At 41.5% G+C, this 20,955-nt stretch overlaps 1 protein-coding gene across 1 annotated transcript in view; it reads left to right on the forward strand.

Moving 5' to 3' along the window:
• RXFP1 (relaxin family peptide receptor 1) overlaps positions 1–20,955 on the forward strand; it is a 154,574-nt gene that overhangs the window by 121,623 nt on the left and 11,996 nt on the right. The window contains exons 14-17 of the mRNA XM_033958681.1: positions 305–376; positions 6,386–6,457; positions 9,027–9,256; positions 17,182–17,592. Of these exons, the coding sequence (XP_033814572.1) occupies positions 305–376; positions 6,386–6,457; positions 9,027–9,256; positions 17,182–17,592 (785 nt within the window). The remainder of the gene's footprint in view (positions 1–304; positions 377–6,385; positions 6,458–9,026; positions 9,257–17,181; positions 17,593–20,955) is intronic.

The following is a 20,955-nucleotide window of genomic DNA, read 5'->3' on the forward strand; positions in this document are numbered from 1 at the left end:
AATATAATATAAATCAAAATTTTTCAAACTAATATATATATAGTAAGTATTTGTTAAATTCATAATAACTAAGCGCAGTAACTATAGAGAGAATATTAATCTATGATCATTATTAATACAGTAAGGTGTTTATGAAATGGTTTTCCATTCAACACTTACCTGTTGTCCAGAAAATTTGTTTCCTGTTTTTGCATGTTATTTCCTTACCATATCTTATTACTGTGTATTTCTGGCTGGCCGTGAGTTCAATGCTATCAAGTGTGGAAAAGAAGAAACATTTGTCTTTCATGTCACCCCCCTACAGGAATCTTTCATATAACCCGATCCAGAAAATACAACTGGACCAGTTTGATTACTTAGCTGAGCTCAAGTCGCTGTAAGCATCTCTCTCAATTCTATGATTTTGTTCTTGAATGCTTTGCTTCAGAGAATGCAATTGCAAAATGTTTCTTATCAAATTCATAACGTACTAGAGCTGAACCAAGCTTAAGGGGCCAGAGTGGCATTTTAGAAAGAACAAATCGAAATTTAGGCGTCCAGGGTGGAACATCTAAGTTTCTCTATTACCTTAGAACAGGGTCTGCTGACATAGAATCTGTTCTACAACGCCTGTTGAAATGGACATTCATGTGCCAGAGGACATGTTCAGGGATCCGGACGGCTTCCAGCTAGCAGTGACGTCAGGACGGCATCTGTGCATGCGCCGATGCAACGCGGTGACATCATGCACATGCACACATGCGTGTGATGTCATCGCATCACACCAGCGCATATGCAGATGCCCTCCCAACGGGGTGTGACTCGGGTGGAACATGGCGAGGCTGGGCAGAAATGGGCGGGCATGGGAGCAGGGCCACGGTTCATAGACAACGGCGCGAAAGACAAAGGCGCGCCCAGACAATTAAGCGCAGCGCTGAGGTGCACGCTGCTCAAAATTACTGTTTTTAGGGGCTCTGACGGGGGTTTTTGTTGGGGAACCCCCCCACTTTACTTAATAGACATTGTGCCGGCGTTATGGGGGGTTTGGGGGATTGTAACCCTCCACATTTTACTGTAAACTTAACTTTTTCCCTAAAAACAGGGAAAAAGTGAAGTTTTCAGAAAAATGTGGGGGGTTACAACCCCCCACAACGCCCCCACAATGCGGCGCGATGTCTATTAAGTAAAGTGGTTGGGTTCCCCACACACACACCCCCGTCGGAGCCCTAAAAACATTAATTTTGAGCGGTGCGCACCTCCGCGCTGCGCTCAATTGTCTGGGCGCGCCTTTGTCCCGGCGTGCTTTTGACCTGACACCCAGGGCCACAGGTCCAGATTTTTGTTCCAGAAAATCTGGTAACCCTAAACAATGAATATCATTTTAGAAAAACAGATATCTAAAATAGCAATTGTGCAATATAGGAACTTAAACCTCTCTGTGGCAGCGCACAATATAAACATCTATATTATGAAATGGCAACACAGATGTTTATGGGCTGGAATGTTAATGGTTATGTCAGCCATTTTACAAACATAGACATCTATTTCTGTCCAAAGCTCTCACAAAGTCCAGTATCCTTTGCCAGTTTAACTTATGGTGGTGGTGGTGGTGGGGTGGAGGTGAATATCAGCAACAGGGGGTTGATGTGTCTTTCATGATGGTACTTTGTCAAATGCCTTTTGAAAATCCAAATACACGAGATCAAATGACTCATCTTTATCCACATGTTCATTCACCCCTTCAAAGAAATGCAGTAGGTTGGTGAGGCAAGATTTCCCTTGACTAAATCAATGTTGGCTTGTGGCACACCTTAATGAGGACATCCAAAGATGTTGCTCCCTCTCAGTTATAATAGGAAAGGAGTCTCCTTCTTCACTCCTGCCATGCAAGATAATTTTAGCTAGTTGCTGTATCGTTCGCATACAATTTACAGCAGACTCAGGTTTGAGGACCTCTTGGAAGTGCAGATTTTTATGCCATAGAATAGATCCTAGAGTTTTTCACTAGTTCAACATTCTGCTGATCAACTGCATCTCTAAGTCCCTACGCAGCTTCTCGTGAATGTCCAGACACCCCTATGTCTCTGTCAAGTAGTCAGCAAAGATTGTTGTTAAGTACCACCATCAAGTTCTTGCCAACTCATGGTGAACCTGTGGATATTTGCCTTGAACTGTGTTTGACTAATCATTGATAAAGTGGCATCCATAGCTGCTACTGTATCGCCAGCTAAATTAATATTAAGTTGCCTGTAGCAGAATCAGTCATAACTAATCAACTAGGTTTGCAACTGAAAATTCACAGTAAAATAGTAATTTAAAAGATTAAGGCCTCCTTTTACAAAACTGCGATAGCAGTTTCTAACACAGGGAGCCAAATTGAATGGCCCATGCTGCTCCCAACACTCAATGAGTTCCTATGAGCATCGGGAGCAGTGCAGGCCATTCAGCGCGGCTCCCCACGCTAGAAACTGCTTACGCAGTTTTGTAAAAGAGGGGGTAAGACCAACATGGTCCATCCAGTCTTCTTAAATTTATCCTGTAACCCATTCTGGGCATTTCTATGAAAAAAAACAGGTAGGAAATTCAATTAAATTATACATAAATTAATCATTAAAGTATGCTTCATGCAAAAAAAGAACAAATAGAGAAATATAGAAAGTTTGGATTTCATGCTAGGATAATAAATCAACTTTGTCAAAACATATTTTCTAGCTATTCTGTTATTTCACATAGCAGCTTTGACATTAGGTAGGCATGTATACTGCAGGGAGTCATGTTAGCCATGTTCCTAGCTTTCTAGATGTAAAAATATCTTAATAAAAATGACATCAAATACTGTAGATAGAAACAAAACAGACTTTCTGGTACACCATGCATTCCTGTTAACATACTATTTTAGGAAACACACTAGAGAAAGGACCACAAACTAAGGGCTCCTTTTATCAAGCCGTGCTAGCGGGGTTAACGCACACGACTTTTCACCATGCGTTAACCCCCGCGCTGGCCAAAAACTACCGCCTGCTCAAGATGAGGCGGTAGCGGCTAGTGCGGCCAGCGGTTTAACACACGCTATTACGCGCGTTAAACCGCTAGCATGGCTTGATAAAAGGAGACCTAAAATTATGGTTCTGCCACCTACTGACAATCAAGCTATACCTCTCCATTTAAATATTTCTGTTGAAATAGAGAAGACACTATAGTGCTTATTTTAGAATTACCATAAACCAGTACTTAGAAATCTATTATGCATAGACATCTAAGTTCCAATTTTAAAAAGCTGTGATATGGATGTCTAAAACTGAGAAATGCTCAAATGGCAAGGGGGCGTAGAGTAGCTGTGCTTTGGGTGGGACTAGGGTGGACCCAAAAATAGACATTAAAATCTAGGTGCACTAAACAGTGTCGGTAATACCATGTGGGTCCACAGGGATCTGATTTTTTGGCCGATTCCAAAAGAGTTATTGGCACACTAACAAGTTTGCACGCAAATGATTTACACGGAGGTTCGCCGTAATCCCCATAGTTTGCACAGGGTTTTAATATTAAATAGCTAATTTGCATGGCCAGATTGGAAAATGGGCGATTGAGGGGAAAAATGCGCGGTGAGCCATTTTGTGCGTTGGGTCGGCAAATGCAATTACATTACATTACATTAGTGATTTCTATTCCGTCATTACCTTGTGGTTCGAGGCGGATTACATCCAAACTAAAACAAAATTACATTCAAAATTTGAAAGAATAGAATAAGCGATGACATAGAATTTTTAAGGTAATATATGTTGGGTAAAGAGTTACCAAAGGGAAGTGGAGGTCTTTAGGAGATAAGAATAGGGTGAATTATGGGGTTTTAGATAACGTTTGGTTGATAAGAGTATTAGAGAGATCTAAGGGTAAATAGAGTGTTGGATATTGGATTGGGATTGGTTGTGCTGGATAGGTTTTATGTGTTTTTTGAAGAGTATGGTTTTAATGTCTCTCCTGAAGGCTTTGTAGTCTGTAGTCGAAGATAACAGAGTGGTGATTTGTCTGTCCAGTTTAGCTGCTTTGGAGGCTATTAGGTTATCATAAAGTTTTTTTCGTTTGACATCTTTGGATGATGGGTGAGTGAATAGTGAGTGGGATCTTCTGTGTCTGGTTGAGGAAGATTGATTTAGTCGGTTATTCCAGTAAGTTGGGCTTTCTCCGTTGAGAGCCTTGTAAAGTAAGCAGTAGAATTTGAAGTTTACTCTCGCTTCTATTGGAAGCCAGTGCGAGTCATGGTTTAGTGATGATCGCTGACTATTTAGTGCATCTGGCTCTAAGTCCTATATCAGAAGGAGAATAACCATCTACAGTGATGCCTTGGAATCCGAACTTAATCCGTTCCAGAACCCCATTCGAGTTCCAAAGCGTTCGAGTTCCAAGACAATTTTTCCCATTGAAAATAATAGAAACTGGATTAATCCGTTCTTGGGTCCCACAAACTCAAATTTTAACAGTATATACACTGGATTTTAAGGTAAAATATTGACAAATATTCCAAAGCAGCATTGAGATTCTGGGGCAGAAACACACACATACAATATGCAGGGCGTTTGGATTGCAAAGCAGAGTTCAGATTCTGAGGCAAAAATTTACTATTAAAAAAAGTTCGGATTCCAAAGCGTTTTAGTTCTGGGGCATTCGGATTCTGAGGCACCACTGTATATCCAAAAGATGGGCCTGCTAATCAGGTTGTTCAGGTTGTCAGAAAAGTGCTCCTATTGGAGGGATTAGAGGAAGATTGGGTGAGCCTGATCCATGCCCCCCCTTAAGCAACGCTCCTGGGGAGAAGCAGGATTTGAGCCCAGCCTTTGTTGGTTTTCAGGTTGTCTGTATACAGTCTCTTCCTCTGTAAACCGCTATGAATTGCTTGTGGTATTGCGGTATATAAAAATAAAGTATATAAAAACCTGGCTCTTCTCTAACATGTAATTTCTTCCACCCTTTCTCATTTTTAAGTTCTTGTAAACCGTGCCGAGCTCTACTTCCGTGGAGATGATGCGGTATATAAACTTAAGGTTTAGTTTAGTTTAGTTTATTATTACTCCTTCTCTCTTTGCCAGCATTATTATGTAAAGATAGCTGGTAGGTTATTTCAAGGAGCCTGGATTTGATGGACTACAGACCTTCTTTTAATCTAGGAAATAATTTAAGAGCTTTTTTTTTTTAATCTTTATTGATTTTTAATCTAAAAGAGTGTCATACAAATGAAAGAAATAGTATGTGTTACATGCATTACACTAATATCTATACAGGTAACATAAATATCATTCAAAATTTTTAGTTTCTTGCATATAATAATAACATATTATAACATAATACAGTATATAATATAAATGAAGAATAGAGTTACCCAAATATCACTATCAATATTTACATCCCTCCCTCCTATCCCCCCACCCCCCATGGATGTGTTAAAGATAAATGAACCAAAGGAAAGATAAGATAAATATACATTATAATATTTTTACAAATTTAGTCAATGGGCTCCAAACTTTATTAAATACATCACTAAATCCCTTACACTCTGCATTAATTCGTTCATATCTGTACATAGTGCACACATTCACCCATCAAAAAGTGTAACTTATTCTATCATGGTTTTTCCAGTTACTCATGATCAGTTGAATGGCTATTCTTGTCAGGATCATAAATAGACGACTCTTATATTTATCTAGAGTGGGTTTCACATGTAATATTGTTCCACAAATTATAGCCTCATATGATAATGGAACATTTGAATCTAAAACTAGATTTATTTGTCCCCAAATTGACTTCCAAAATATAAATATATATAAACGGACAAAAATATAGCAGATGATCCAAAGTCCCTATATCAATATGACAATGCCAGCATCTATTAGGCTTAGAGCTATCTATTTTATTTAATCGAACTGGGGTCCAGAAAATCCTATGTAACAAAAATAACCATGTTTGTCTCATAGATGCTGACACTGTACATTTCAATCTCTAAGTCCAAATTCGTGGCCAACGACACACAGAAATATCCTGTTTTATCTCGATGCTCCAGATGTCTCTATGACTATTTTTTGGCTTTTTATTCAAAAATCCAGAAACCAATTTACACCACTGGGCAGCCTGATGTCCTACTAGATCAGTTTGGTAGCAAAGGATTTGCAGACTAAAATACGTTTTTAAATTTTTCCATTCAGGGAACCCACTCTGAATAGCCTGCTTCAATTGCAACCACCTATATTGATGAGATTTTAGAATTCCAAATGACTGTTGCAATTGTGAAAAATCAAGCTGAAATTTTGACATTTTTTTGGGTAAACACTCCGAACTATACAGTAGTGTGATGTTATCTCCGAGTTTATGCTGAATTACCTGGTATAGCTCAATTTATTCTTTTTGTTTGTTATAGCAGCCTAGAGGGCATTGAAATTCCAAACATCCAAAGACGGATATTCAAACCACTTAGAAATCTCTCTCACATGTAAGTTAATCGCTTTCACGTGTAATCCTTTTAATCTCTCACTACTATTTAATAGAAAGCTGTACCCCACGTGTTTCAGTAATTTAAATTTACATAAAGCAAGCAGTAATGTTATTCATTCCACATCATTTAAAAATGTTTAGATCTGTTTTCAAAACCACTTATGCAGCCAGAATCGACTGCTGGTGGCATAGGTGGTTTTTGCTGTTGTTGGCACAGACAACTTATAACTTTTGGCAATTTAAGTTGGTATATACCAGTGGTCTTAAATTCGCGGCTGGCCAGGTACTATTTTGAGGCCTTCAGAATGTTTACCATAATCACAAAAGTAAAATAAAACAGTTTCTTGATCATGTGTCTCTTTAGCTATAAATGACAATATTATTATTATTAAGACTTAGCCAAAAGGAAAGATTTATAAACTATAAAGAATTTTACCTCATTTCTTTAATAAGACATTAACTATTTTTTCGGAGGCCCTCCAAGTACCTACAAAACCAAAATGTGGCCCTGCAAAGGGTTTGAGTTTGAGACCACTGGTATATATATATATATATATATATATATATAAACTAGGGTGGAAATAGATTATCTGGGGCAGGACCTAAAGTTACACAAAATGCAGCAATATTCAACAGAAACAGGAAGGATAACTTTATGCAAATATCGAAGAAGTGAACACGCATGTACAGTAAGGTGGGTCATGGATTTGATATACTGCCTTTCTGTGGTACAACCAAAATGGTTTTACATATATTATTTACAGACACTTTCTCAGTCCTTCCTGGGCTCACAATCTAAGCCTTATACTTGGGGCAATGGAGGATTAACCCCCCCCCCCCTTTTTTTTTTTTTTTACAAAATCAGGTAAACATTTTTTTGCACCAGCCGACAAACTATATGCTCTGCACTGCTCCAGTGCTCATAGGAACTCTATGAACGTCATAGCAGTACAGAGCATCCAACGTGCCAGATTATTCGGTTTTGTAAAAGGGAGGTGGGGAGGAGGGTAAGTGACTTGCCAGAGTCACAAGTAAGGGTAATGGGATTTAATATACAGTGTTCCCCCGCGAATTCACGGTTCGCGGACTCACTCACTTGGGGTTTTCTCCGACCGCTTCTTCCTGTAGTAAATTCGGGCTACACCAATCAAGAGCTGCATGTCAAAGCAGCTCCTAATTGGTTTAGCCCGACTTTACTACAGGAAGAGGCAGCCAAAGCAGACTGCGAGTGATTTTCTTCACCCACCGGCGCTCCAGCTGCCCTCTCCTACCTCCCCTGCCTTTTGAAAGGTGAAAAACTATATTCGCGGTTTTTTTAAATTCGCAGAGATTCCTGGAACAGAACACCCACGAATATTGGGGGAGTACTGTACTGCCTTTCTGTGGTACAATCAAAGCAGTTTATAATTATTATATGAAGGTACTTTCTCTAATTCCCTGTCCTTGGAGAGCTCTCAAACCGAGTTTGTGCCTGAGGCATTGAGGGTTACATGACTTACCCGAGATCACAAGTTGCTGTATTGGGCTTTAAGCCAGGCTTCCTTCCTTTTCAACCCATTCCATTCACCATTAAGCTACTCCTCCAGTGGTGTAGCAAAGGTAAGAGGCACCCGGGGTGGTGGCACCCCTCCCCCACCCTCTTCTCCACTGCCCCCAGTCCTTACTTTCCCTCGTACCTCTAGTTGTTCACCACCATGACCAACAACTTCAACGTGCTCCTGGCGACCGCGTCCTCTCCCTCTGACGCCACTTCCTATGCGCAGCGCCCAGAAGCGACGTCTGTGGGAGCCAACGTGGTCACAAGGAACACGTTGAAGTTATTATTCATGGCGGTGAGCGTCTATAGGTATGAGGGGGAGGGAAGGGGGGCCGCACCTGCGGCAAGGGGAGGAGTGGGAAGAGGCGGCAGGCAGAGAGGAGGGGTGTTGACGCCCCCACCATGATGATGCCCGGGGCGGACCCCCCCCTCCCCTTTTACTATGCCACTGTCTGTACTCCTTCATTCACTCAGAGGGATACTGAGAGCAGGGATAAATGTGTACATGAGTGTTTGATCATTATTGGAACTGGTTCTAGGAACCTATTTTATAAAGGCACCTAGGAACCTAAATGCTTTTAGACTACTTGGGGATAAGCCTCCTCTTATAAAATTATCCCCTATGAATGTGCTTGTATATTTTTTTGAAAAAATGCTCATTCATCACAACTCCACCCCTGCTCTGTCCCTGGTAACACATACCCATGACACACATTTACGTACATGCATATGGGATCACATTATTTTATGAGACTTTCTCCATGTTAAAACATGATTTTTTACTACTGTAAATGCTTTATATAAAATTATCCACTATGTGCTCTGAGTGAATTACTAAGAAAGGTTCAACATTACAGCTGTTACTCAGAAGGGAGGCATAGAATATGCATCAACACTGTATTTTCTAAACTGTTGAATACGAAATCCCATAAGTGGAGCAAATAGGAGAATACTGTCAGCAAGTATCCCAAAAGCAACCACATCAGTCCCCGGCTAACTTTCTCTCCTTTTTATTTTTTTTTTTGAGTAGATATTTTAAGAAGTTCCAGTACTGTGGCTATGCTCCTCACGTGCGCCACTGTAAGCCCAACACGGATGGCATTTCGTCCCTCGAGAACCTGCTCGCAAGCGTCGTGCAGCGAGTGTTTGTTTGGGTGGTGTCCATTATCACGTGCTTTGGAAACATATTCGTCATCTGCACACGGCCTTACCTGAGATCGGAGAACAAGCTCCACGCCACGTCTATAATTTCACTCTGCTGTGAGTATCTCCCTGCAGAAAGGGAGCACTTTCTGGGATAGAATTAAATGATCTTTTCCCGTCCCAAAGCGAGCTCAGTGGTTCTTAACATTTTGTTCTGCTGTTTTCCATTGGGGAAACCTGGGACATAAAAGACAATTATGTAAGGCGTGCCTAAATTAGACGCCAATTGTGTGCTTCTGTTTACAGAATGCTAGCACTTTCACATAGGAATGGCACCCTTAATTGGCAAAATAGTACAAAAGTGCTAGATGTTATTCTGTAAACACGGCAGCAAGTCGCTTACCCAAAGTTGCACATAATGATCCTTTAACTAGCATTAATTGTTTATTGAGAGATTCTATACCGCTACTAATGACTGGGGAGTCAATTCAGAGCAGTCTAAATGAGCCTCTGTAAAGGTGCTACAATACATGAGCTTCTGTAAAGGTGTTATGAGCTTCTGTAGAGATGTTTACCATAAGGAGTTCAAAGTGCTTTTGTGAGGTGATACAATACATGGGCTTCATACAAAGTAGCATAGAGCTTCTTTGAAGTGTTACAATGGTGAAGGTCAAAAGCGCCGACGACAAAGGCACGCCAACAACCCAGCGCAGACAACTGAGCACAAGGCGGAAGCATGCCGAAGAAAAACAGTATTTTAAAGGGCCCGACGGGGTGTGTGGGGGTGGGAACCCCCCACTTTACTTAACAGAGATCGTGCCGGCATTGTAACCCCCACATTATACTGAAAACTTCACTTTTTCCCTAAAAAAGAGGGAAAAAGTGAAGTTTCCAGTAAATGAGGGGGGTTACAACCCCCCAAACCCCCCACAATGCCGGCGTGATCTCTGTTAAGTAAAGTGGGGGGGGGGTTCCCCACCAACACCCCCCGTCGGAGCCCCTTAAAATACTGTTTTTCTTCGGCGCGCTTCCGCCTTGCACTCAGTTATCTGCGCTGGGTTGTCGGCGTGCCTTTGTCACCGCGCGCTTTTGTCTATGAATCGTTACAATACTATATACAATACAATTATGAACACGACCTGATATTCTGATGGCATTCAAACATCTAAGCAGGATATCATGATCAACCAGATCGAAAGCACTGCTTAGGTCAAATTGCATGATCAGAGCACTCCCACCTAGACTAAACTGCCGAAATAAGTAATCTAGTAAAGAGATCCGTTTTATCTCTGTACTACAGGGGTGTCAAAGTCCCTCCTCGAGGGCTGCAATCCAGTCGGGTTTTCAGGATTTCCACAATGAATATGCATGAGATCTATTTGCATGCACTGCTTTCATTGTATGCTAATAGATCTCAAGCATATTCATTGGGGAAATCCTGAAAACCCGACTGGATTGTGGCCCTCAAGGAGGGACTTTGACATCCCTGCTGTACTATGAAGTGAGCGAAATCCCGATTTCCAGATTTCTAAGCAGTTTTACACTAATAAAATTATAAAAAATGGGGGATATTCTGTACTTAACCTTAAAGACCTTGGATTTCTTTCACATTGCAAATGAATTTAAACTGCTTTGTCACCTCTCTCTGTCTCCTACCCACCCCTCCCTTTTCCTGTGAGACTGTCACTAAAATACTTTCATGTTTCCCTTACATATACTGATATTTGTCAACATTTGCTTATATCTGATAAACTCCCTTCCATGCACAAATCAGCTCAGTAGTATGGAAATGCTTCTTCAAGCTTAAAATGATTTGTTCACTTTCATCACTTCTGGATGCTAAATCCCTTAACATTCTCATCCATTCACTGGTCATGTAATGTAATGTAATGTAATTTATTTCTTATATACCGCTACATCCGTTAGGTTCTAAGCGGTTTACAGAAAATATACATTAAGATTAGAAATAAGAAAGGTACTTGAAAAATTCCCTTACTGTCCCGAAGGCTCACAATCTAACTAAAGTACCTGGAGGGTAATAGAGAAGTGAAAAGTAGAGTTAGAGGAAAAATAAAAATAAAATAAACATTTTAACAAGACAGCATTGATCTAAATACTTTGGAAGGTAGAAGAGAGGAGAGAAAGGAATAGAAGCATAAGGGGGAGCCGTTGAACAGTAGAATTCTGGAGAAATTTAAATGATAGAAATAGAACAAAACAAAGACAAAAGGCAAAACAATAGATAAGATTAAAGATAAGTCATCTCTACTCCAGATTATTGCAATTCTCTATATCAGGGAATCACACAAAAAGAAATCAGGAGACTCCAGATTATTCAAAATACTGCCATAAAAATGATCTTTCAGGCCAAAAAATTTGATCACGTTACCCCACTTCTGAAAAAGGCACACTGGCTACCTATATTGATAGACTACTAATTCCATAAGCAATATCCAGATCACTTTGATCGACCCAACAATCCCTTCTTGCAGTTCCCTCCATTAGGCAATTATTTTATGACATCACTTGAAAAACAATTTTTACAGTGGTAGCCCCACTGCCACTTTTAGGCGAGAATCCAATTTTTCCAAATTCAAATCAATGCTCAAAACCTCTCTCTATAAAGAAGCGTACGAGACCTAGACCTTGAACTTGACTTAAACTTCACAGCATGCCCTTTTGTCCTTTCCTTCCCCACCACCTTTTGATTTCATAGCAATGTAACCCTACCCTCTTCCCTTTTGTATCTGGTGTAGTTGTTTATGAGATTTGTCTAACTATGTACAGTATTTGTGTTTGTACCTCCCACAATTTTATTGGTTTTTAACATTGTAATGTTGTAAACTGCTTTGGAAATGAAAAGCGGTATATCAAGTCATAATAAACATGAAACTTGAAGAAGGGGTTGCCTTTGAAAGCTAATTATAAAATGTATTAAGTTAGTCCAATAAAAAAGGTATCAGCTCTATGTTTTTGTTTTATGTCTATATATTACCTCAACAAAGAAAACCATCCAAAAAGTGGCATTTATTTATTTATTTAGATTTCTATCCCATCCTCCCAAAAGCTCAGAACGGGTTACAAAAGGACATTCACAGTGTAGGAGGAGGACATGAAGTTAAAGACAGGGACTACAGAGGGGATACTATTAGAAGCATACAAGGAGACAGTTTCCTAACTATATAGGGGCTGGAGGATATAGATAGAAGCTTTCAAATGGGTCAGTTTACAAGGAGCCAGTATCATTGGTAAAAAGGAAAGTCTTTGTTGCTCTCCGAAAGGCCATTAGTGAGTCCAGTGACCTGATCTGAGTAGGTAGTTGGTTCCACTGGCGAGGGATAAAGTGGCTGTATGAGCGTTTGCTTGCTGTTTCTAGTTTGAGAGATCTCCCTGCGGGGATACAGAGTTGTCTCTCTGAGTCAGAGCGGAGGGAGCGATTGGGAAAGTATGGTTGTAGTTTGGCTGCTGTGTAGATTGGGGTTTTGTGGTGGAAACTTTTATGTGCTATTACTAGGGCTTTGAAGGCACAATGTTGGTTGACTGGTAACCAGTGCGCATCACAGAGCACTGGAGTAATGAGGTCATGGAAGTTGAGATTGTATAGGAGGTGGATTGCTGAGTTCTGTATCAATTGAAGGCATTTCAGGTCTTTCGAGGTGAGTCCGTTGAAGAGAGCAGTGCAGTAGTCCATCCTCGAGAACACATAGGCATAGAGGAGCTGGCCAGATCTGATTTTGAAAGGTAGCGTTTGATTTTTCGGAGCTGGTGAAAGTAGTAGTAAGAAGTGGAGACCACTTGAGAGATGTAGGTTAAGAGGGATAAGTGGCCATCTAGTATCACTCTGAGGCTGCGAACCTGGTCTTTTGCTGTTAGGGAGGTGGATTCCCAGGACAGCATTGGTCGAGTGAAGCTGGTATTCTTTTTTCTGATCCAGAGGAGTTCTGTCTTTGAGGCGTTTAGTTGTAGTTTATGGTCCATCATCCAATTCTTCATGTTATCAAGACAGTGACGGAGGTTAGTGAGTTGGGTGGATCGGTCTTTACCTAGTGGGATCAACAGTTGTAAATCGTCAGCATAGGAGTGGATAGTAATGTTATATTTGTGGGCGATGATGATGTACAGGTTAAAGAGGAGTGTGGAGAGCAGTGCGCACTGGGGCACTCCGTATTTAAGGAATGTTTTTCTCACTAAACCTTCTAAATTGTTATTTTTGAAACTCATTTTGTAGATAGATTTCTATGTTGTTTGCATGCAGTGCATCTAAATCTCAAGGGGGGGGGGGTGCTGGAGTCATGTTTTGGAAGGGGCAAGGACAGGCTTATGATTTGGACATTTTCTGCAATAATGGAACATTATAGAGTACGTTAGGACCTTTGAGGTCTGTTTTAATAACAGATACATGCCAAAAAGGTACCCAAACTAATCAGATGACCACTGGAGGGATGAAGGCATGACCACCATCTGACTCCCCTAGTGGTCACTGACCCTCTCCCCTCTCCCAAAGATGTGCCTGTACAACAGTTGTAGATGTTATGGTCAGTCCTATTAGAGCAGAAAGTAGGTTGCTGGCGTAGCCTGGTGGATGGTGTAGTCATAGCATAACGAGGGTGAGAGAAACCCGGGTAGTGGCACCCCTCCCCTCTTTTCCGCCTCCCAATCCCACCCCATACGCTCCTTCCCTGCCCCTCCTGCTTTGCACATGCGCCTCTTCCCTTGTACCTTTTTTTATTTATAATATTTCTTTATTGAGCAAACCAGTACATACAGAACATAACAGAGTAAATGGACATCCATCAATCCAGAAAAAACCGCCCTACCGGGCATATAGAGAACAAAGGTCATAAACACAACCAAGATCAGATGTCTCAGGATCAAGAGGTGCTCAATACAATTTTTCATGTAAAACCCTCTGAAAACCCCCCCAGGACAGATCGCAACACCCCAATACTATAACATACATTAGAATACACCGTAGAAAACCGGATCCAAACCACCCCCCAACCCCCCACCCACCCCTACTCCCGACCTGTGAAATATATAGATATACGAAATACACAAAATAGACAAAATAGACAGGCTACGGGCACTCGGGATGAACGAAGGTGGTCTCGATTTCAGGATGTATGGGAGGAGTACTGGCTGTCCCTTCCCCATCGCGAGAGGAGTCTACTATTGAACTGTTAGCATCTACTGGGGTCTTCTGTCCTCTTCTGTACTATCCCTCTTCAGACTCATTCTTACTTGGATTCTCTTATGGGGTTCATTTCTCTTTCTCTTTATTTTTTCCTCTTCTTCTTCCCTTTTTGACCTAGTTTTCCGCCCTTGTACCTTTTTAATGTTCGCAGCACGAGCAGCAACCCCAACCTGCTGCTCGCGCCAGCATCGGCTCTGCCTCTGACATCACTTCCAAGGCACGGATCCAGGAAGTGAAGTCAGAGGAAGAGCTGACGCTGGCGCGAGCAGCAGGTTGGGGTTTCTGCTCATGCTGCGAACATTAATAATAATAACAGTTTATATACCGCAGGACCGTGAAGTTCTATGCGGTTTACAATGATTAAAAAGTTACAGATTGAGTAGTATTAACAGAGTTAAGATTTAGCGGTCAGTTATTGTGGTGAAAGATTGTTCCGTGTAGCTGCCTAAGTAATTTAGGAACAAATATGTTTTTAGGTGTCTCCTAAATTCCCAATAAGTATTTGCAAGCATGAGTAATTGTTTCAGTTCTTTACCCCATAATGCTGCCTGATAAGAGAAGAGATGTTAAAGAGGTACAAGAGAAGGGGCGTATGTGTGCAGTAGTGTGGGTGGGGAGGGTCAGAGAGGAGGACGGGTGCCAGCGCTCCCACCAAAATGGCACCCAGGATGGACTGTCCCTCCCTTACTACACCACTGGGTATAGTGAACCATAGAGAGGGGGATCAGGCCCATATTCCACTGTAACTACTATACTTATGGTGGAATATGTGAGCCTTCCAAACCCCACCCTAACCCCACTGTACCTACATATAGGTGACATCTGCAGGCATACAGATAGGTCAAGTAGGTTTTGGAGGGCTCAGCTAGGGAGTTGTGGTGAAATGTGTACCTGGGACATTTTATGTGTAATTCACTGCAGTGGCCAGTAGGGTGCCCCATTGCTCTGCTGGGATGTCTGTGTAGCCAGTCTGCTAAAAATGCTGGTCCCCCTCCTACATCCCAATGCTTGTTTTGTACAATTTTCCTTAGGATGTAAAATGGCCACATTTGCTATTTGATTTTTGTGCGTGTTCTGCAATAAACTCAGATTCAGACATCATATTAAAAATACCACTCCAATTGACTTTAGCCTAAGTGACACCAATTGTTTTAAGGACAACATATTTCAAATATTTTTACCTCTGGCAAAGAATTATTTTTGCAGTCTTGTATGTCTTCTAAAGTTATTTTTCTGGTCTTAAAAATTCTGAAGATGTGCTCCAACTGGGAAAGGAGCAGAGAGTCACAAAACAGCCAAGCTTTCAAGGTATCTGCGCTGAATATGAATGAGATATTAATGCATTCAGTATATCCATAAGCATCTCATTATGGACATCCCGCCTGGTTTGTATCCCTGTAGAGGACCATAATTGCCAACTCCTGTTATAGGAAATGCCAAGAAAAACCCATCAAGTATGTTAAGCTCACAAGAGCAAAAGAAACCACTATGCTTAAGCAAAAAAAAAAAAAAAAAAGAGTATGCATGTAAAGTGAATTTATTTAAAAGTGGGGGTAGAAGCTACATGTTAGCTCCCTTACTGAGTATTATTTTCAGAAGAGAAATGAATATTATGGTGTATAGTGTGTTAAATCTAAAACAGCTAGGAAAAAAGCAGTGGAAAAATGAATCTGGCTGAGCTGCTACTGAGAAACCAGGTGGGACCTTTTGATATTTTGCTTAGTAAAAGTGGTGGGGGTGGGGGGGTTATATTGTAAGCTCTTTCGAGCAGGGACCATCTCTTACGTGTTTATTGCACAGTGCTGCATGCATCTTGTAGCACTATAGAATAATATATAACAGATTTACTTCTGAAACTATCCCCTAAAGTAAACATTACTCAATTTTTTCCTGGCTGCGATCTAATTGAAAAGACTGAAAAGAAATTAGCATTTTTTTTATTTCAGTCATTTGAATTCTTTTTACCATATAATTGTTCTTGAATCAGTAGTTTATTATCTGTCTGATGGAATATTTTAATTACTGACATGATTATCTAGATTTAAATTTGAATTAGCTTGGAGATATATAACATTCAAATTAATCTCTGATTTTAATTTCCACAGGTTTCTAATGTTATGTAATTAATCATTGTAATTGGACATTACAGTCGACTCTGCTTAAGTGCATGCCCTTCGGACCGGGTCTCCACATGCGCTTAAATGGAGTGTGTGCATAATAGGAGTGGGGGGGGGGGAGGCTGTAGTTAAGCCAGCTTGGTTTAAATATGGCGCGTGGGCTGCTGGAAAGCTATACCCTACAGCTTGAGTGGAAGCGGAGCATTCACTTTCCCAGCTGTCCCAGCACTCACTTTGCCAGCTGTCCCAGTGCTTAAGCTGCTGTGTGAAGCCATTTCCAGTCAGAACGTGATTGTATTTAACTGGAGTGAATGTAACGTGAAAGAATAGAGGTGGGACCTATGACATCAGCGTGCATAAGCGGATTGTGTGCTTATCCGAATTGCAAACATCCGGAATTTACATCCATTGGCTCTAATGTAAATAAAATGGGACCGTGGTGGCAGGCTGCGGATAACCGAAGCATGCGCTTAACCAATGTACACTTAGGTGGAGTCGACTGTATATAAAACTGAATTAAAATATAATTGTATTATGTTTTGCTAATATTGTATCCTGTGTTCTTCCTTGATTAACTGTGATTATACTTTTATTAAGTGATTTTTCTTCTTTTTGGTGAGGTGAAATTAATATGGTAGTAGCAATATTTTCTATATTATATAACAAGAATAATTTTTTTAAAATCACTTTATTGCATGTAGCTCACTGGCAAAATCTCTCACCCCCTCCAGGTGCAGACTGTCTAATGGGAGTGTACTTGTTTGTCATTGGTTATTATGACCTGAAGTACCGTGGGGAATACAACAAACATGCCCAATCATGGATGGACAGCACACAGTGCCAGCTCGTCGGAGCTTTGGCCATATTGTCCACTGAAGTATCTGTATTGCTACTAACCTATCTAACACTGGAAAAATACATCTGCATAGTCTACCCTTTCAGGTGCTGGAAGCCAGGGAAATATCGGGCAGTAGCCATTTTGATTCTTATCTGGATTATCGGTTTCATGGTGGCTTTCATCCCACTGAGCAATGAGGAGTTTTTTCAGAACTACTATGGGACCAATGGCGTCTGCTTCCCTTTGCACTCAGAGCAGTCAGAAAGCACAGCAGCACAAATTTATTCTGTCTTTATTTTCTTGGGTAAGTACTCTGCTTTCTTCTATCTTAAAAAATATGAGCGACACAAAGAAGCTGGAAATTAAAATAGGTATGTGTACTAGCCATAGAAACCAGTTCTGTGGGTGCTTGAGCAAACACCTTGATTGTGTCCAGGGATTGGATAACTTCTATTGGGTTTAGCACCCCCAATCATTGGCTCCTATGGCCATAGGAGCCAGCCTTGTGGGTGCCAGTGTTTCCTGATACCCCTATTTTTGAGGAAGCTTCTTCATCATCCAGGGAGAGGCAATCTGTAGTGTGTCTGAAATCCTCAATCATTCTGAGATGCACATAGCCACTAGCATACCTGTATATGGAGTTGTTAGCTGTATGGTATCATGTTTCCACGAAAATAAGACCTACCCCGAAAATAAGCCCTAGCATCATTTTCAGGGTAGGTCTTAATATAAGCCCTATCCCAAAAATAAGCCCTAGTCCCAGAATTCGCCAGTAACTCTTCAACCTGGCCCTTCCCCTCTGAAGACCATCGAGCCGGCTGGGGGAGGGCGGGATGGTCTTCAGAGATTTGTAATCTTGGGTTCCTGAAGAAGCGATTTTGGTTCCCGAAACCAGGCTTGGTTGGACCTGGTATCCTGCGGATCTCCCTGTTTTTGGGAGACCGTTTTATCATCTGTTTTCATCTTCAGCTAAGTCGACTTTTTGATTCTTGTGGGAGTTTTCTGGGGGAGGTTCTCTGAGAGACTGTTTGATTGACCTCACTTGTGTTTTTTGTGCATTATTTTGCACTTGTTGCACTTCTTTTGATTTATATGACACACCCTGGAAGTACCCCATGATGGTGTGGGGGTAGGGACTGGCTGGTCCTTGTCTCATGATGTGAAGCGCTGGAGCATTGCTCCTTTCGCTGCTCTATCACACTGAGGGTACTCCATTACTAAATGATAACAATTAATATATTGATTGTACACTATCTTCTTGTGTGTTAACAGTTGTTTGGTCAGCAAGCAGCCTCTCCGAGAACCGTGTGATCATTTCTGCCTCCTTTTTGGTATCTTGTTAAGTTTCTCTGGCAGGTTTTTGGAGTCTATTTTTGGTTATTGATCAAGGGTTATGCTGCATGAGGGATGGGAGGGAAGGAAGGATAGAAGCTGGTCAAACTTGTTCGCCGATGACACCAAACTCTGCAACATAGTAGGTAAAAGCACTTTGCCCGACAGTATGACGCAAGACCTACTTCTACTGGAACATTGGTCCTCGACTTGGCAGCTCGGCTTCAATGCAAAAAAATGTAAGGTCATGCACCTTGGCAACAGAAATCCGTGCAGAACTTAAACACTAAATGGTGAGACCTTAGCCAAGACTGTAGCAGAACGGGATTTAAGAGTGATAATCAGTGAAGACATGAAAACTGCCAATCAGGTGGAGAAGGCTTCATCCAAGGCTAGACAAATGATGGGTTGTATCCGCAGAAGCTTTGTCAGCCGGAAGCCCGAAGTCATCATGCCGTTGTACAGATCCATGGTGAGACCTCACCTGAAATATTATTTACAATTCTGGAGGCCACATTACCAAAAAGATGTGCTGAGAATTGAGTCGGTTCAAAGAATGGCCACCAGGATGGTCTCGGGGCTTAGGGATCTCCAATATGAGGAAAGGCTGAATAAATTGCAGCTGTACTCACTCGAGGAACGTAGAGAGAGAGAGGAGACATGATTGAGACATTTAAATATATCACTGGCCGTATCGAGGTGGAAGATGATATCTTCTTTCTTAAAGGACCCTCGGTCACAAGAGGGCATCCGCTAAAAATCAGAGGTGGGAAATTTCATGACGACACCAGGAAGTATTTCTTCACCGAAAGGGTGGTTGATCATTGGAATGAACTTCCACTGCAGGTGATTGTGGCCAGCAGCGTGCCAGATTTTAAAAGTAAATGGGATATGCATGTGGGATCTCTAGGGAGGTAAAGCCAAGGGGGTGGGTCATTAGAGTGGGCAGACTTGATGGGCTATGGCCCTTTTCTGCCGTCATTTTCTATGTTTCTATGTTCTATGTTTCTATGCAACTTGGGATGGGTGGGGAGGGGAGGAAAGATGCTACACATGTGGGGGAGAGAAAGGAAAGAGGAAGAATTGGGATGAAGGAGAGGAAGGGAGATATGATCATGTGCATATCCCAAAAATAAGACCTAGTGCCTTTTTCGGGCCCCAAATGAATATGACACTGTCTTATTTTTGGAGAAACACAGTATATATCTGTGCCACAGCACCGTAGTGATGCATTAAGGGCTCAATTTATTAAGCTTAGTACTGCAATCTAAGGGGATGCAGGGTAAAAAGTTTGTTTTGTTTTGTTTCCCATGACATTTATGGGATGTTTCTTTCACTCAGGGATTTTAAATTTTGTTTTTTCATTTGTGGGGCACTGCTGCTAATATGTGCACTAATGTGCATTATTGTTCAATAGTGCATCTACTGATCACTAGTGTGTACATAACTGAATAATAGTACTCAATAGCGTACACTATCCCCCTCTTCCACGTGATAATGGCCCCGAAGCCCATAGAGATTTAAAGGGCTTTTACTCTGTCTTGCAGGGCTTTGTAGAAGAGGAGGTATGTCTTATCTCCCAGATTCTACATTGGTCCATGTATAAATTAATTAGTTAATGAACTGTTAATCAATTAATGACGCTAAGGAGGGAATTCATCAATGAGCACTAATCATTAACGAACATTAAACACTATTGACAGAAGATAGCCATTCTCTCCCTTTCCCTTCCTCTCTCCCCTCTTTTTCTCTCCCCTTCCTTTCCCTCTTACCTATCCACCTCCTCTCTCTCCCTTCTCTTTCTCTCCCCTCTTACCTCGCTTTACAGTCGCTTTGAGCCTGTATAGGTATGAGCGATGCACAAATAGAAGCTTAGATTAGATAGTGTGTCATAGTGGTTACTGCTACAGCCTCAGCACTCCCGGGGCTGTGTGTCTAAACCCTGCGCTGCTCCTTGCGATGCTGAGCAAGTCACCTAATCCTCCATTGCCTCAGGTACATTAGTTTGTGAGCCCACCAAGACAGACAGGAAAATGCTTGATGTGCCTGTCTGTAAACCACTTTTGAGTGTGGTTGTAAAACTACAAAAAGGCGGTATACAAGTCCAAATCACTTTATCATTTAGTGTGCGCCAATGCAGTACTGCTCATTGATGAATCCCCCCCTAATTGGCACTATCTGGACTTATCCATGGATCTGCCTATATCCATGGATCCATGGATGCCTATATCCATGGATCTGCCAAAGTGTTTTACACGCAACCCAAAAGGGGGCAAGGCTCGGGGAGGGCCATGGACAGAAACGTGACTTCCACTATCTCCTCCTCTCCCTAAGA

This window comes from Geotrypetes seraphini, chromosome 1 (assembly GCF_902459505.1).
Source record: "Geotrypetes seraphini chromosome 1, aGeoSer1.1, whole genome shotgun sequence".
In the NCBI taxonomy this organism is placed as follows: Eukaryota; Metazoa; Chordata; class Amphibia; order Gymnophiona; family Dermophiidae; genus Geotrypetes; species Geotrypetes seraphini.